This window comes from Biomphalaria glabrata, chromosome 5, assembly GCF_947242115.1.
Source record: "Biomphalaria glabrata chromosome 5, xgBioGlab47.1, whole genome shotgun sequence".
NCBI lineage: Eukaryota > Metazoa > Mollusca > Gastropoda > Planorbidae > Biomphalaria > Biomphalaria glabrata.
Window position 1 is genome coordinate 7430474 of NC_074715.1, and position 19147 is coordinate 7449620.

A 19147-nucleotide genomic window follows, 5' to 3' on the forward strand; every position below is an offset into this window, starting at 1 on the left:
TAATAAGTGAAAATTAAGATTTTGTATGAGAAAATAAATTCGTCTTTGCATTTTATTCATTCTTTACTAAGTACAAAATTGCGATCAAATTAACTTTACTTTACGAACCTTGCAACATATGGCATATTTATATGCCAGTGTCTATAAAAGTAAATAAGGTATTGGAACTTCCGGCTAAGGGGAAAATTCGTCTGATTATGACATTTTATTACGTGAAAGCTGACAATGCCTTTTTTTTTTAATCGCGCTTAGGACTGGTATTTTTCCGTTTGCACAAATGACAATTTTGTATATTTTCAAAAGATTTTAATAAGTGCAGGACATTTCTAGGAATTGTTCGTATATATTTTGCAATTAATCATTACACATAGAAGAATTAGCGCAAGGCCTATGAAAGCGCGGGGCCCACTGCGACTGCATAGGTTGCAGTGGCCTAAGACCGGCACTGCATATATATATATATATATATATATATATATATATATATATATATATATATATATATATATATATATATATATATATATATATATATATATATATATATATACATAGGAGATTACTTGTTCTCTTTCCATTACTTCTTGGTCATAATGGTTAAGTCCGGCGCTGCTATTTAGTGTTTGTAAAATGTTTGTTTGTAAAATGTTTTACATGTTTCGGATGTTCCTTCAGAGTTGAAGATAGTTTACTTCCTAGTCCAAACCTTCTGCAGGACAAAAGCGGGCAGGGTTTGATAAATTTAAACGACAGTCCAGCGCGCAGCCAGTCATCCGTAGTGTGAATACTACTCTTGTTTTCTCTTGGAATATTCGCAGAAATAAGAGAGTGATCTTTCCTTTACTTCTTCTCGTCCAAACTGTTGAGGGACGAAGAGAGTTATATATATATATATATATATATATATATATATATATATATATATATATATATATATACTAGTCGACCGGCGGCATAGCATACGCCGCTATTTTGCAGGGCCGGTCTTAGGCCACTGCAACCTATGTGACCGAAGGATCCGCAATTTCATGGAACCCGCGCTAATTCAAGGTGTATAAATTATTAAATTAAACCATTTTATAACTTAAAACAGATTTCCCGCGCATTCCTGTCGATTTACCAGGAGCTCCTGGAAATCTCCCGAAATCGCAAAATATACGAAAAAGTCCTTAAAATATACGGAAATACATAGAAAAAAAAAGTCATTTTGGGGTGTCATTCAATATGGAAAACGTCAATCCTACGCGCTATTAATAAAAACAGCATTATGCATTAGCCGTAAGTGTGTAATCAGGTGAAAGAAGCTTTTCGCGCCTCAAACTAATGAAGAATTACTTGTTGTCAACAATTCTCAAAGATAGATAGAAACATTTGGTAATTCTTGCTATTGAGCGGGATCTATGTGGGAAACAGAATTATTATGATATACTGTATGACTTTGCTACACGCAAGGCTCGTAAAGTAATTCTGTACGTTGTAAAGAATGAATAAAATGCATAGACGAATTTATTTTCTAATACAAACTCTTAAATTTGACTTATTGTCCGCTTCCCTACCCAAACTTGGCCCCGCGAAATCCGTTTCGAATAGGGCCCCACAATGCTTAAGTCCGGCCCTGCTATTTAGTGTTTGTAAAATGTTTTACATGTTTCGGATGTTCCTTCAGAGTTGACGATAGTTTATTTCCTAGTCCAAACCTCCCGAATGGGATGGGAGCGAGCAAGGTTTGATAGTCCAGCGCGCAGCCATCCGTAGCGAGCTGTGAAAACGTGTTCTCCTCCCCCCCTCTAGTTTTTTTTTCGTGGGGTGACTATCCGCAGAAATAAGAGAGTGATCTTCCCTTTACTTCTTGTCTGACCTGATTAGGGAAGAAGAGAATTATATATATAGATATGGATACATAGGATCAAACATAACAAGAGATGGAAGATAAAACCCAATTTAAGCTTGGTTGGCATTCGCTACCATGAACAAACTGTGGAAAATCTGGAAGAGTAACATCCGCTTCGCTTTCCAGTAAAATTAAAGCTGTATTCTTCGTTAGTGGTCTTCTAGATGGTTGTGAAAGGACACTGAATGCTAGTGTTGAAAGAATACAAGCTTTTGATGGTAAATCTACAGAAAAATGCTGTTTATGAGTTTGTATTTGTACAAGTCTGTCAAAAAGGAGGAATCCCTCAATTCTGTGAAGAGATGAAATCTGAGCTGGTTTGTAAGACATGACTCACTATCAAAAGTTACCACTCAGGTTACAGTGTCTGTCTGTGGGGTGGGGGGGAGGGGAGCATGAAGAAAGATTCGTCTATAAAAAAACTGGCTGGACAACGCAAAAGAATGGACCGGCGTCTCTCTTGATATCGTGCTAAGAACAGCTGCCATGCTGACCGAGAAAAGTGGAGGGATTTTGTTACGCAAGCTGTCACAGCGCCCCAACGACGAAAGTTAAAGGACATGATGAGAATGATACACTAGATCTAGGGACACAATGTCTCAGTTTCTTACTGAAGCTTTTCGCAATAGTGTGACCTCGGTGACTCGAGTCCGTGTTGGCGTCACGGAGGTCACGGCGGAAGCCACTCCGAGAATGTGTCCTCACGTGCACTAGCCTGCCCCGTGTCCTCATTTTGTTATAGGTCACGAGGTCACCGTGCTGAGAGAGAGAGAGAGAGAGAGAGGCTTCCAATTTCAAATTTGAAGATGCATGAAGTTACCAACTTTCGCTTAGTATTGACACTTTTAAAAACAGCTCTTATACTTTAAATGCATTACATTTTAGAAAATCAAAAGGTTTTGATTATACATACAATTATAAATTTAATACAGAGCTTATTTAGCTATTAATAACTAATGAATGTTAGATTTTTTACCCCGTTCCAATCCCCCACCCCCCCCGAGAAAAAAATCCTGGTTAAACAAATTAATAAATCTACTAGACTTTATAATATTCCAATGATCGACCCACAGGAATTAGCCTTAGATTTAGACTAAAATGGGGTTGCGCAAAATGTTCATGAACATTAATTTATTAAGCTCTTGAATGAATAGGGCCTACATGCAAAAATTCCCGAACACGCATAGGCCTAGATCTATATAGTCTGTTCAAGATAAAGATTTTCTACATCTCTAGTCAAATTTAAATTACTTTATTTTTACACTTTGAAAAATGAAAACGGTCATACTAGAGTTTTCCCAGTGTGGCAAACGAGCTATTAATTATTTTCCCAACGATATACATCAACTGTCAAATTTCGAAGAAAATAGTTAGAGCCGTTTTCGAGAATCGCATTCACTTTCTCTTTGCTCACCAGGAAGATTCCACTCCGAAAGTAGATGTATTGTAAAAATTCAATAGACAAGTCCATTCATATATTTAGAGACTATCAAATAGTATCATGGATTTTTAAACAGCCTTAAAAAATTCTAGTATTTTAATTATTGTAACTTTAAAAATATATTTAAAAAATCACAATTTATCTAATTATTTTGCGGACGTTTTCATATCACTGTTGTATAAACTATACATGTTTGCATCTAAAACTGACCCACATATATGTTATAATCTAAATCTAACAAGACGATTCTTACAGTCTACATTATTTATTTCAGCAAACGGAATATTAGAATATGGAACTGATCTGGACCTGTTTGCAAAAATAAAATTGTGGAATTAAATTTTTGTGATCTCAAACCGGAAGTCAACATTGAGAAAAGATGGCTGAAATGGGCAACAAAACAGATACAGAATGTGATATACCTCCGTTTGAAAGACACAGGAGTAGTAGTGACCCTAAACCTTCTATAGATTCTTTATCACTTACAGGTGGTACACATTTAAACAATGATATTATCAAAATCAACTTAAAAATTAGGTCTAGAAATCTTGAGTAATTTTCTTTACGCCTACACACAAGTGAAGTTTTAGATTGATAATTTAAAATTGATTCATGAAGAAGGGACAGGGGTAGAACTTACTTACTTAGGCTAAAATAAAAATTAAAATCATATGATTTTATGATAATCATATAATTTTATAATAAATAATGATTGATATAGATCTAGATCTAATCATAACACTAACCAGTAAATTTAAACACTAAAACAGTAGTCAGTACACTACCCAGCAGGGGCCAGCAATAAATAATAATACCATCATTCACACTTTAACTTAAAAAAAACATGATTGATAAGAATGATTCACTCGAAGTTTCCCTCAGCTCAGCCAATTATATTTTTACCAACTAATTTATATATTCTTATTTTAAATGAAGCTTGCCTTATCAATATCTTTAGGCATCATTAGGCTAATTCTTAGATCTAGAATGATTAGCCTAAATTAGGTCTATTTTAATCTATTTATAGAATTTCTATAACATTTTATAATGATTATATAATCTTATTTTAGGCTTGGTTATAAATTAGCCCTTTGTAACGTTTGTTGTTTTACAATACTGACATGGCCACGCCTAAGCCTAAAGTGAAAGACTGTGACTATATATATAGATACATCTTGAATGCTAGATCTAAGTATATCTATGGCTATGCTAATCTAGAGACTATTGAGTAGCATTATGATTAAACCATGTAAAATCTCTTATAAACTGTTGTAATCTAATTAGCCCTTTGTAACATTTGTTGTTTTCCCATGTTACAATATTGACATGGCCACGCCTAAGCCTAAAGTTAAAGACTGTGAATATATATAGATATATCTTGAATGCTAGATCTAAGTATATCTATGCTAATCTAGAGACTATTGAGTAGCATTATGATTAAACCATGTAAAATCTCTTATAAACTGTTGTAATCTAATTCTAAATAGACTTAATTTTAATCTTGTGTAGACATCGTTACTAATTAAGAGTTGTCTACTCAGTTACCTTAGAATTAGAAGCTCTCAGATCAAAGTAGTTTTTAAGCTTACAAATCTAAGTATTACATGTCATAAACCAATTTGTGCTGGTGTTAAGTAGTAGCACTCAGCTACTGTTAATTTAAAGGGGATTTTAAAAACATTTAGCTTTGATACAGATTTAAATTACTTTATTGCTTTGTATCACAGTCAATGAATCTTTAATACTTGAGTAAAAGGTGCCTTTCTATCACGATCATTGAAGATCTTTGATGATGATATATATGTCACAATGAAAAAGCTCTTGAAATATTAATGATCTTGAATGATCTTTTGCCTCTTAGATAAAGATCCTGTAACCGTGATGCCGAGGATTAGAAGATGTCTGCTGTCTAGAAGAATCACTGTGACTTGCTAAGGACTATGTTATATCTAGATCTAAATGTAATCTAGAAAATGAATAGGCGAAAATCCTTCTCAATTCAAATACAGAAACTTTTAATTTAAAACTTGAAACAGCAATATACAAAAATTATATGAATAAACTGTGACTTACATAAAAATATTCAAATGATTTCTACTGGATTTTAAACGATCTACACAGTATTAGAATCGGCTCGAGACTTAATAACAATGAACGTCTTGCTTGGATGAATATCTACCTACAACTGAAGAATTCTAGCTCCCGCGCGTCTCTCTGTTCACGTGACTGTACTTGACCTTTAAATTAACATAAATAGATTAACCAATCAAGTTATTTCTACAACCAATCAGATAATTTGTTATCAAACATTACATCCATATCACAGCGTCATTGGGAAAACCAGACTTGACATATAACCTTGAACTGAGTTAATTATTTAAATAATTATTAAATAAAATAATATGTTGACAAATGATACATGACACCTTGCATTATTTCTTCACAAACATTAGACAATGTCTAAACATACCTGTAACTTCACTGCTTTTTTCAATAGGAGATATTTAGAACTAAATGTATATTATAATATATAGTTTAGGTTAAAGCTGCTTTCTTCAATACATCATTAGTGCAGATGAAATTTAGTCATGCTTACATTTCTGCATCATGTAATGTTTTATTCATATGTTGCCAGATATTGATAGACTGTTTTTGCTCTTATTTATATGTCTATAAAGTTCTTTAGTTTTTTTTTTATATTTAAAATAAAAATACATTTTTGCAATAATTAATATATATTTAAAAATATGTGTCAAACTGTTATAAAATAGAGTGATTATTGTGTAAACAGAAAGGAAAGATGGAAAAGCATTAATAGTGCATATTTATTTAAAAAAAACAACAAAGAACATGTTTACAAATTTTACAAGCTAGATACTATTTAAGTTAAAATAAAAATTCTTATCAGCATACGTTAAAAACCCCCCATAAAGAACAGTACAGTGAATGGTATAAGGTAAAGATTTAAAAAAAATAAAAATATTTCTTAAAGTAAATAATACTTCAACTTCATAATCCTAATTTGACAATTTTGACAATTAATTTAATAAAAAAAATATTGTGCATTTATTAAAAAGTAAGAAAATATTTATAATAAAAAAAAACAAGGAAAAAAAAATTAAAGAACTAAACCGCAAAGTAACGTACAAAAGAATCTGATGTTTTTATCAGAGCTGCAATTCTTGAAGTGGCCTGTCTTTCATGTTAGAAACAGCACCTCTAATAGCAATTATTAACTAATTATTTACACCTTTGCAACTTGATTCTAAAAACACTTCTATTAGACAAACAATAATTATAATGTTATATATATATATATATATATATATATATATATATATATATATATATATATATATATATATATATATATATATATATATATATATGATATATTGATAATGTAATCAAGTTAAAAAATATTTCTTTCTTCTAAAGAGGAAATTAAATTTATTAATCAACTCTTACTGCATAGTGATAGAGCAGTGTCTAACTAGTGGTAACAATTGCTGTTCTTGTAAACAATACAGTACACAACTTATGTGTTAGAATTTATACTTCATTTTTTAAAATTACATTAAGTTTTTTCTTTTTTACGATGTAATTTTTTTTTTTAAAGACTCCATCCATTTGGGAAATTGAATAGAAAACAACAACTGGAAATAGCTAAGGGGTTAAGAATATTACTGTACATTTAGTGCCAATCTCTTTCACTTGTAAGCTAACAACTTGTACGCATGAATATGTACCACCTGACTTGTGATAAATCATACTATTTAACCAATATAATTTAGAATAGATGCACTTGATGCTAGTAGCCTACTGGATAGCATCTTTTGATGTAGTTCTTCTTCTGTCTCTGTAGATGGACCAGGGGGAGATAATTCATATCTGACTTCAGGATCTGCAACCACACCAAGATCTGTCAAATTCAAAGATGGTGAGTGAAATGTAGACTTCATGTACACCCCAAAAATCTTCATTTGTATATGTGTGTTTTAATTTTTAAATGTTGGAGATTTTGTATTGTTGGCCATTCCAGAAATAGCATGCTTTTTGTTGTTGTAGCTGCTGTACTGAATAGGAATATGGAAGTAGTGATAAACTATACACTTTAAAACCTCATAAAAAATTTTCTTTTGCACTTTAAAAAAAAATCAAATTCGTAAACAAAGATCAGATTAGTGTGAAATAACATTGAGATTGAAAATCTCTAATTCATTTTAGAAGTGCCATAATTAACTCTTTCTCTCTACAATTATTTCCATGTTCTGACAGAATTATCCATTTTGCTCATTTGTATTTCACTACCCTGTTAGCATTAAACTTTACTTTTTTGTTTGTTATCAGAAAATGTTATATTTGTTAAAGAATTAAAGGGGAATGTACACCCTTTTTAGTCTTCTTTCTTCTTCTTCTTTCTCTTAGATGAAACAAATAAATATTATTTTATTTTGAATGATAACGTGTAATACGAAAAACGTACAAGTCTCTTTAGAACTAGTCTATTTTTTATGATCGTTATCCATATTTTACAAAACTTAATGTATAACATGTATAAACATTGAAGTAATTGTCTTGAGCTCTCCCATGTCCCAACTATGCAGAAAATCATTATAAAAAAAGAGCTGTTTTTTAGCCAGCATTCTTCAAAAACATTTTTTTTGGTTAAAAACTTATTGAAATTGGAAAAAAATTCCATGGTTTTCAAAGGGAAACTATTCAAGATTAAATTATAAGCAATTAAAACATTTGAGAGGAAAGAAAACTAAGCAATTGACTTTGGAAAGAAAGAGAAAAATTCTTATTAGATAAAGACAAATTATAATTCAGAGGTACGTGCTGACCAACTTCAATTCTGCTTGAGTACCATCGACTCATTAAATATATCTAATAGTTCTTTTTCAAAAGCTTTATATTTGTCTAGTAAAATGTTCATAATTATGTTTTTTTCTTGCCACCAAAAAAACCTCCTAATTATGAATGTATTGCTTTGTTTCTAAGTGGGACATTGGGAATGTAAACTACAATTCATAGTGATGTAATCCTGTTTTTATTGTTCTTTCAATTTCACTCTCTAACTTAACTGTCATTCCTATTCTTAAGAAGTAGAAACATATATTTAGGGCCAGGCGATATTTTCTTTTAATTGTTTATCAATGATCTCTTTATCTTAATCTCTCTAATGGGCAAGAGCGTAATGCGCCAAGCTTTAGGAAGCTATTAGATCTTATTTAAATTTGGGAATATCCTGTCGAATAAAATTAAAATGGTTTTTATAGCTCTGAAAGTCAAAATTTACATGTTTCTTTTCATTTTAATTTAAAGAAATGGCTGAAAATGATAGTAGGCTTCATTTCAAAGAAAGAGCAGATAATCTAGGTTTTAAGTTTCCTCTCTACCTAGATTTGACTGTTTGCTAGTGAAACTTAAGAATTTAAAAGGGAATAAATGCCTAGAAAAAAAAGTGCAGTAAACTGATTGGATTTAAATAAAAACAAACAAGAAAAAGGAAAAAAAAAACAACTACAAACAGAGAATTAGGTATGGTAATCATTGCAGATGGGGATGTTTGTGTGTTGGTTTTTTTTTTGTCAAGTTGACATACTGAGTAAGTGAACTTAAGCCTAATTTGTGTTCATTGTTTGTCATTTTTTTGTTTGGTTTGTAGCTGATGAAGGCCCAAACGTCCTTTGTTTTACTTGGTCTGGCAGGGTTACATATATTTGCATATTTATCATATTTTCTGACATACTGAGTAGTAGCATTCTCACCATCTCTCTTGTTCTTGCCATCTATCTCTTTGTATGTAACTAATAGACTTTTCACTGATGTCTAAATAAGGTTTGATATGGAATGTATTCAGTGCATAGGAATCACTCAATGTGAAGATGTATGACACAGTATCTAGTTTTGAAATATTTGATCTTTGAGGTTAAACTACATGAAGTTGATTATTATTATTATTATTCAAGTTAATAGAAAAAGAATGCAGTGAGTTTCTTTATAATGTAGTCAATCTATTGTAAACACTTTAATATTTAATGTTTTAAACTTTAAAAACTAAAAAGCATTTTACAATTATTTTTTTTTTTACAAAGCACCACACATTGTCTACAAACCATTATAACTTCTACCAAGTTTCCTCCCTTTGCTTATACTTTTTCCTTTTTTTTCTATTTATATAATATACATATATTCTTTTATATTATATTATATACTTTCCTAGAATAAACAGTTGGTATCAGTCTAGCCCCTGCACCAATCTGTCATTGTCTTCTTATGTCCTTTGTACCACAACAGACACATCCCTTTCTTTGATGTCCTTCACCCTGTTTTCTGTTCGTTTGCTTCTTTTCCTTCAAATCTTAATGCATATTCATGTACTTTTATACCTTTTTTCTCCCTCTCTTTCTTTGGATTTCGGTGAAAAAGTTACCTCCCTTTTCTTTTAAATTTGTCATTGTTACATTTGTGGTTTGCTCCTTCATTTAATCAAAGTTTGAAATATTTAACAAACATTAGCCAAAATGAACTTTGGGTTAAGAGTTTAATATGTCACACGTGATTATGTCTCGTCCACCGATTGTAAAAGGTTCTAATCTTTGTGTGTGTGTGTGTGAGTGTGTCTACTATTGAAATGCTACCGTGCTACACAATTTTGTTTTATTGCTTCCTCCTCCAAGTGAGGCGTTGTTACTAGAAAGAGAGAGAGACTTGTTTTATCATAGTGAGACATGGTGTACAGAACATTGGTAGTCTAATTGTAACCAGAGAGAGAGACTTGTTTTATCATAGTGAGACATGGTGTACAGAACATTAGTAGTCTAATTGTAACCAGAGAGAGAGAGACTTGTTTTATCATAGTGAGACATGGTGTACAGAACATTGGTAGTCTAATTGAAACCAGAGAGAGAGAGACTTGTTTTATCAAAGTGAGACATGGTGTACAGAACATTGGTAGTCTAATTGTAACCAGAGAGAGAGAGACTTGTTTTATCATAGTGAGACATGGTGTACAGAACATTGGTAGTCTAATTGTAACCAGAGAGAGAGAGACTTGTTTTATCATAGTGAGACATGGTGTACAGAACATTGGTAGTCTAATTGTAACCAGAGAGAGAGAGACTTGTTTTATCATAGTGAGACATGGTGTACAGAAAATTGGTAGTCTAATTGTAACCAGAGAGAGAGAGACTTGTTTTATCATAGTGAGACATGGTGAACAGAGCAATGGTAGTCTAATTGTAACCAGAGAGAGAGAGACTTGTTTTATCATAGTGAGACATTGTGAACAGAACAATGGTAGTCTAATTGTAACCAGAGTGAGAGAGACTTGTTTTTTCGTAATGAAACATAACTAACATTGGTAGTGTATCAAATTGTCGAAACTACAGAATAGCAGAGCCTACGTATTTTAATGGTGATATTCAGTGAATGTTTTCGCGCACAATAAATGCCTCACTGCGAGCCTCGAGTTTGACACCTCCAGTCTGTAGAATGCAATTGGTATCTAAAAGATAAGGTATATCCACTAGTTCGTTCTCAGTTCATAATCATATGCACATGTGAGAAGCAACTAAAATGTAACCACACGTCAGACTTAAGTATACACTTTGAATCCCACCAGATCATTGTAGACACACGACAACACTTATCTTATTTAGGCTCGTTTGGAACCGAAGATTGTTGAGACTTACCTCCGCGTACCATTCAGAGAGCTGATTCCATAGCCCACTGCTTACCATGATCACAAAGGAGTTCCTGTTAACGATACGTGTGCATGGATAGAGGAGAATAAAAAAGGCAACCATCTTTTACTTTAAAAAAAAAAGATCAATCAGTTGACCACCTGATTGCGACTGATTTCCTAAGACTTTGAATTTCTAACTTTCCGTAATGGTTCTAATTGTGTTTCTTTAAAAACCAATGATCAAAGAAACTGTTATCACTGACGGGAGAAGAGGCAAAGGTGTCTACACCAGAAAGCTTCTGTCAAGAGGAAGTTAGTTGCCCTTCGCTGGCTGCCCACCTAGGAGAAGAAAAACTCTGAATCCAAAACTGCTACTGTCCCAAACACGGGAAAGGCTTCGGGAATCAACATTGAGGAAAAGTTAGGAGCCGGGATTCTTATCCAGCTTGCAGCGCACAGTTCTCCACTCTGATCCCAAACCCTGTTTTTCTTTTGGACACAGCTGCGTTGAGAGAGGGACTGCTGTGTGGGAGACATCATTCCGACCCTAACTAGGGCTCTCAGTCTTTCCTTTTATTACTCTCGTTGGTTAGTTGAACCATAGTCGTTCTACAACTGAAGGAGGTGAACAACTAAGCAATTCTACATCTGTTTGGGGCGAATACATGCAGGTCTATTTGTGTTAGTTAGCGTTTACTCATTGGTAACCCACCAAAATGTTTGATCCAGATATATCATATTTATGTAGCGTAAATTCAGCTTCATTATGTCATGACAGCTATGTCATGTTTGTTCTTCTCGATTTTTTCACAGCAGAACTGAACACATTTTTGGGGTTTTGTGTCTTAGGTTTCTGATTGATAGTCTTGAGACTACAACTGTGTACTAATCCTGTTGTTGCGATGGCATGGCTTGAAATATTTTTTTGAAATGTTGCCATTTTGTATTTGGGTTAGAAGTGAAGATATAGATGATGCCTGTAGTGAACCATATTTAGGATCTGTCGATGTTTCTAATTTCCCACTCTGTCTCTAATACGTGGATTTTACTCCACTAAAACTGTTGTTATAATGACCAGAGTCCCACCTTCATATTGATCTTGTTCCAGATTCCAAGTTTGTTTGCGTGTGCATTGTGCCGTGCATGAAGTAAGTGAGCACTGGGAAACTATCCATCTAGCAAACGAAATAGGAAGCTCGTATTGCCTTACACACGGTGGGCCACTTAAGTCATTCTTTCTAGTGGGATCGACCAAGTGACGTACAGTGAGTCACAGACCCATTGTGTAAGTGGGGTATCTCTGCTCTGAGAGGAAGACAATGCACTGAAGAGGTATGCTTAGAACTTCAGGGATACATACGACCTTGTACATTACCTGAATGGAGTTACAAGCTTTAGTTCCTGAATTGTATGGTCAAGGCAGATGTTAGCCTGGTAACTAGTCGCTGCAAGGCGGTGGTTCGTGTCGTCGTCAGAGCTTATGTTTCAGCATATTTTCTTCACCTTCTTATCACAATAACTATTGTATTCTAGTTCTGATAGCTTATATATTGTTTGGAACTTCTTCACCATGTTCTGTAGGGTTTGAAACCTCTTCTCTGTGTTTTGTAGGGTTTGAAACCTCTTTGCTGTGTTCTGTAGGGTTTGAAACCTCTTCTCTGTGTTTTGAAGGGTTTGAAACCTCTTTGCTGTGTTCTGTAGGGTTTGGAACCTCTTTGCTTTGTTCTGTAGGGTTTGAAATCTCTTTGCTGTCTTCCATAGGGTTTGGAACCTCTTTGCTGTGTTCTGTAGGGTTTGGAACCTCTTTGCTGTGTTCTGTAGGGTTTGAAACCTCTTTGCTGTGTTCTGTAGGGTTTGAAACATCTTCTCTGTGTTTTGAAGGGCTTGAAACCTCTTTGCTGTGTTCTGTAGGGTTTGGAACCTCTTTGCTGTGTTCTGTAGGGTTTGAAACCTCTTTGCTGTTTTCTGTAGGGTTTGAAACCTCTTTGCTGTCTTCTGTAGGGTGTTGACAATGTTAAGTGAAATGTTTGTTGAGAATAACAGTAGCAGATTTAATAAGCTTTATAGACAAAGAACAAAATAATGTTTTGTAATTCTTAGTCTTAATTATCATTATATTTAAACTGTGTTTTTGATTCATCTCCTGTATAGATGTATACATAACAAAACTTAGCACAGACAAAAACAGATTTTAGCTTGTGTCTAACCCTCTTGTATACTAAGGGACTCGTGTGCTTTATAAAAGGGTATTTAAAACTTTGTATCTACTAAGCTAGATGATAGTGCATGAGATAGAAGGCAGGACTGTTGTGGGGAAGTGTTAGACTGTACATTGTGTAACCAGACAGCTATTCAACGTTGGGGCCTGCACACGTCAAAAGAGTTTTGTAAAAACTGATTCGACTATTATCAAACAGCTTGTCTGCCCTCTGTATTGAGGTCACGGGGTGAGGCTGCCCTACTTCGATGTTGTGCATGTACCTTTACGACTTGTGGTAGGGACGTGGGGTGGGGGGATGAGAGTCGCGCAAACGCAAAAAAAAAAAAAGGGGGGGTGTTGGGATCGGTGAGTCCTGACCCCTTGCCGAGAGGTCAAGGCCAGACCAACTGTTAATCCTCAAGGTATGCGCACCTAACAGTCTCAATGTATGTAGTAGTGGGGCCAGGCCCACAGTAGCCTGGCAGGAATGTGTGTATGTGTGCTGCAGTCGAAGTAGTAGACACACACACACACACAACACTCGACATCACACATTATTATTAGTTCCTCCACGTCTTGAGGATGTAGGAACACGGCGGTGTGTTATTTATCGTGTGAGTGTGTTTCGGATCGCTAGTTTTTTATCAGGCATATGGAGCTAGAGATGACTGACTTTATTTTGGATGTAGGCCACGATAGGCCAAATGTTGTTTATCTTCTTGGATCTAATTCCTGAGACATGCGGATATTACATACACTGTTTCTGTAATCACTGTGCCGCTATAAAAGTTATTAAAAGTGTGTAAATAGAACTACAGCTACTTCTGACTTTACTAAGAATGTGATATAGATTTAAATTTAGATCTATCATATAGATTAAGATATCTATCTATATTCTAGATCTTGTCTATAGTTAGTATAGACTGTTTATAGCCTCAAGCCTGTATAGTGAGAGGAGCATGCCTTTAAATGTTTGATTGGCTATACTAAATTGTCTTCAGATGTCTAAGATAGAAAACGTCTTTCTAAAAGGTTGCCTGTTATTCTAGAGAATGCAGAGTACTTTAGCCTATTAGATCTACCCAAAGGTTGAATGGGCTGGGTTGTTTATCAAGTAGATACTTACCATTGACTATCTTCGATGTTTAGTTATTGTGTGAAACCGATTTCATTTGGGATAACAGAGCTTTAAACTAGATCTAGTAATGTTTTCAATCATTTGAATTTAGATTTGAGTTGTGTTACTTCAGCAATATTTGGTCTTAGTACAATTTTAAATATTATATTTTCTTTTCAAAGTAGAGACTTTTAGTTACTATCGTTTAAAATTTAATAATAAATTTTAAATGAACAAAAGAAATAAATGTATATATAATGAGAAATTTGAATATAAATTATTGAGTGGTAGTCTGAGACACTGATACAGAGAATGATTGAATGATTAGATCTATGTACTTTATAGACAGTTAACTCTACACTAGTTTTCATTATCTATATATATGCTTACATAGATGGATAAGTATTGTGTTCTATGAGTTGAAGTGAACAAGTCATGAGATCATAGAGTGATAAATATTTGTTGTCTTATGAAGTGAACAAGTCTTGATATCATAGAGTGATAAATATTTGTTGTCTTATGAAGTGAACAAGTCTTGACATCATAGAGTGCTAAATATTTGTTGTCTTAGAGTTTGAAGTGAACAAGTCTTGACATCATAGAGTGCTAAATATTTGTTGTCTTAGAGTTTGAAGTGAACAAGTCTTGACATCATAGAGTGATAAATATTTGTTGTCTTAGTGTTTGAAGTGAACAAGTCTTGACATCATAGAGTGATAAATATTTGTTGTCTTAGAGTTTGAAGTGAACAAGTCTTGACATCATAGAGTGCTAAATATTTGCTTTTAGAGTTTGAAGTGAACAAGACTTGACATCATAGAGTGATAAATATTTGTTGTCTTAGAGTTTGAAGTGAACAAGTCTTGACATAGAGTTCATAGAGTGCTAAATATTTGTTGTCTTAGAGTTTGAAGTGAACAAGTCTTGATATCATAGAGTGATAAATATTTGTTGTCTTAGTGTTTGAAGTGAACAAGACTTGACATCATAGAGTGATAAATATTTGTTGTCTTAGAGTTTGAAGTGAACAAGTCTTGATATAATAGAGTGATAAACATTTGTTGTCTTAGAGTTTGAAGTGAACAAGTCTTGATATAATAGATTGATAAATATTTGTTGTGATAGAGTTTGAAGTGAACAAGTCTTGATATAATAGATTGATAAATATTTGTTGTGATAGAGTTTGAAGTGAACAAGTCTTGATATAATAGATTGATAAATATTTGTTGTCTTAGAGTTTAAAGTGAACAAGTCTTGAGTCTTGACTCTATAGATTGATAAATATTTGATGTCTTAGACTTTGAAGTGAACAAGTCTTGACTCTATAGATTGATAAATATTTGTTGTCTTTGAGATTGAAAAGAATAATTCTTATATTTTTTTATTCTCTTCAATTATCAGTTTGGACAACACAAAGTTCTTTCTCTGTTTAATTTGATATAATAGTTCAATTGAATATTGAGAACTTTCTTGTGGCTGTTCTTCATATGCCTTAACTTTGATCATGACTTTCATAAAGATTGATTTGCTTTGAAGTTGTTCTACTATTTTGGTACCATATATTTATATATGTGTTTATATATCTGTTTTATTCTTACCTGGACTTACTGCACTTTTTTCCCATGATGCTTGTGATAATTTGTTCTTAACTACCCACAACATTTCTCAAACATATCGCACAAAATACTGATAACTATTTGACTCAGTGAATCTTATGATCTATTTAAAAAGATAATGATAGGGCTATGATAGAGGCATGATAAACCAATTATTATAATCAGTGACAGTGTAAGGATACTCCCCATTATATACATCTTTGTCCTTCACAGATAAATGTGTGTAGTCAAAGCTGTGTTGTAGTCTGGTTCAGTTCTTTAGACATTTGCTTGTCAAATTGTACTGGAAAGTGAATTACACAGATTCACATATTACTTGTTCATTCCTGTTTTTGGATTGCATCTGATTCTAATAAATTTTTTTTTGATGAGATTGAATGTGATTAAATTTTAATAAGTGGTGTGTGTTTCTCACAGGAGAGTTTGTAATATTATATATATATACACTTGTTTTAACACTATATGATTTTATTTAAATGAATGATGCTATTAGTATATAAAATATATATAGATTTTGAATAGTTCGCATTTTGTTATTCAGGAAGAGAGAACAAAAGTATAGTTAGAAAAACTATTCCTCACAATGCTTGTATTCTTAAATCCTTCCCATTGTTCTGTATTTGCATTATTTGAAATACTGACTACTGCATCTCCTTCACAACAACCCTCATATAAGTTCTCCCTTACCTTCACCACTGATTCTATACATGCTGTATTAGAAACATTAACTTAACCACTGGTTCTATACATGCTGTACTAGAAACATTAACTTAACCACTGGCTCTATACATGCAGTATTAGAAACACTAGCTTCACCACTGATTCTAAACATGCAGTACTAGAAACATTAACTTAACCACTGGTTCTATACATGCTGTACTAGAAACATTAACTTAACCACTGATTCTATACATGCTGTACTAGAAACATTAACTTAACCACTGGTTCTATACATGCTGTACTAGAAACACCTACAACTGATTCTATATTTGCAGTATTAGTAACACCAACTTTACAACTGATTCTATATTTGTGGTATTAGTAACACCAACTTTACAACTGATTCTATATTTGTGGTATTAGTAACACCAACTTTACAACTGATTCTATATTTGTGGTATTAGTAACACCAACTTTACAACTGATTCTATATTTGTGGTATTAGTAACACCAACTTTACAACTGATTCTATACATGCAGTACTAGTAACACCAACTTTACAACTGATTCTATACATGAAGTACTAAAAACACCAACTTTACAACTGATTCTATACATGAAGTATTAGAAACACCAACTTTACAACTGATTCTATATATGAAGTACTAGTAACACCAACTTTACAACTGATTCTATACATGAAGTACTAGTAACACCAACTTTACAACTGATTCTATACATGAAGTACTAGTAACACCAACTTTACAACTGATTCTATACATGAAGTACTAGTAACACCAACTTTACAACTGATTCTATACATGAAGTACTAGTAACACCAACTTTACAACTGATTCTATACATGAAGTACTAAAAACACCAACTTTACAACTGATTCTATACATGCAGTAATAGTACTAGTAACACTTGCTTCACCAATGATCCATTGCAAGCAAGTCATTCTACTCAGTATTTTTCACACCCCACACAGTGTGCATGACAGGCAGTCCTTCCAGAGCTCTATAGATAATTAATCACTGAATTGTATGACAGGTCAGATGACAGTTGACCTAGCAATGCTAATGACTGTGCTAATGTCCAGGAATAGAGAGTGCCTGTCAGCTTTCCATAATGACACATACTTTTTTACAAACCATTTTATGATTACCCTGTGTCTGTGTTGGGGCTTGTGTTCTAATTCTTTTTCTTTGTGTTCTAGAAGTTGATCATTGGGATTATCTTCTTTCTTAGTTTTAAGGATTTTTGGTCTGTCAGTATTTTATTTACTTTTAGGATATCTAAAAACCTTGACTAATACTTTGACCTCTGGCCTTTCTCCCCCCCCCCCCCTTTTCCCTTTGAAATGTAATCAAACATATTTCCAACTGTTTCTCTAGAGTAACTAGAATATTGTAGAGTTGTCAAAAAGACTTGCATTAAGTAGCTCATGGAGACATTTCGTGATTATAAACATAAGTGGAAATATTTACAAGTTTAACTGTTTAATCAGCTTGCTGAAACTACTCTATAGTATGTGAATATGTAAATCTTACAATCAAGACTTTTGTTGCTGATGGTTGTGAATGTATGCTTGAAGTTTCTGCAGGATGGAAATAAATATTATGTTTTGATGTGACTTTCCACACTCTGTGATTCTGGTAGTGGATTAAATATCATGGATATGGCAGCGGAAGTACGGGTACCAAGCCATTCTCTGGATGGCAATCAGATCACTGTGGACATACACAGCGTACCTGAGATGAATGGCATTGCAGCTCATGGGCCGAGCCCTAGCATTGAGACTATGGCAGCATCAGGTGGTGTTCACTTGCTGACAAACAGCAATGGTGTGGAGTTCACATCTTGTAGTGCGGTTGACAGGCTAGGTTCGAACGGAGATGGTGAAATGAAATTGGCAGCTAACAGTTCACCAGTTTTCAGTGGGGATAATAATCCAAAGTTGACAAACTCGTTTTCTGAAACTGGCATTAAGTCACCGACAAGTAGCAGATGGCACTGGACTAGGTTCCTGTGGAAACATAAGGAGACTGGTAAGTGATGGCTAACTCTATGAAACCTCTGACCATATAAGCTTTATATTTATCATATTTCTGAAATCTAGACTCTTAAATATTTGGTTACAAGAAGTATTTTAAGTGCATGCCAGGGTATAATAGTAAGACTGTGTTTGATATTTTATTGCCAATCTCTTTTGTGGTCATTTTCACTGCACCATTTGGTAGAAAGTTATTATGCTACCTTTAGGCACTTAGCAAGGACAACTCAGCTTGAATTATATCTCATTCTTAGTGTACTTTGATTCCGAGCCCCCTCATGTCAAATTGCTTAGACACACATTTGACATATTATATATATAGATCTATCTCTTTAAGTCACAACTTTGATAGGCTGTAAAAAGAAAAGCTTCTGAATTGTCCAGGTGCTGCCAAACTGGGATGGTCTAACTTTAGAGAGGGGGAGAAAAGGAAGGCATATTTAAGATTAATGTTGTCCACATATTGACCTGAA

At 33.6% G+C, this 19147-nt stretch overlaps 1 protein-coding gene across 5 annotated transcripts in view; it reads left to right on the forward strand.

Annotated features, from left to right (window-relative positions):
• The first annotated feature begins 3662 nt into the window (after positions 1-3662).
• Positions 3663-19147, forward strand: part of LOC106057672 (phosphatase and actin regulator 1-like) — a 37169-nt gene continuing 21684 nt past the window's right edge. The window contains exons 1-2 of one of the 5 annotated variants that reach the window (XM_013214988.2): positions 3663-3820; positions 7198-7272. In XM_013214988.2, the coding sequence (XP_013070442.1) occupies positions 3712-3820; positions 7198-7272 (184 nt within the window). In that variant the 5' untranslated portion in view covers positions 3663-3711. Of the gene's footprint in view, positions 3821-7197; positions 7273-13610; positions 14024-16101; positions 16384-18015; positions 18670-19147 lie in introns of those variants that run through there. The other 4 variants (XM_013214989.2, XM_056030592.1, XM_056030593.1 and 1 more) reach the window with 4 other exon arrangements.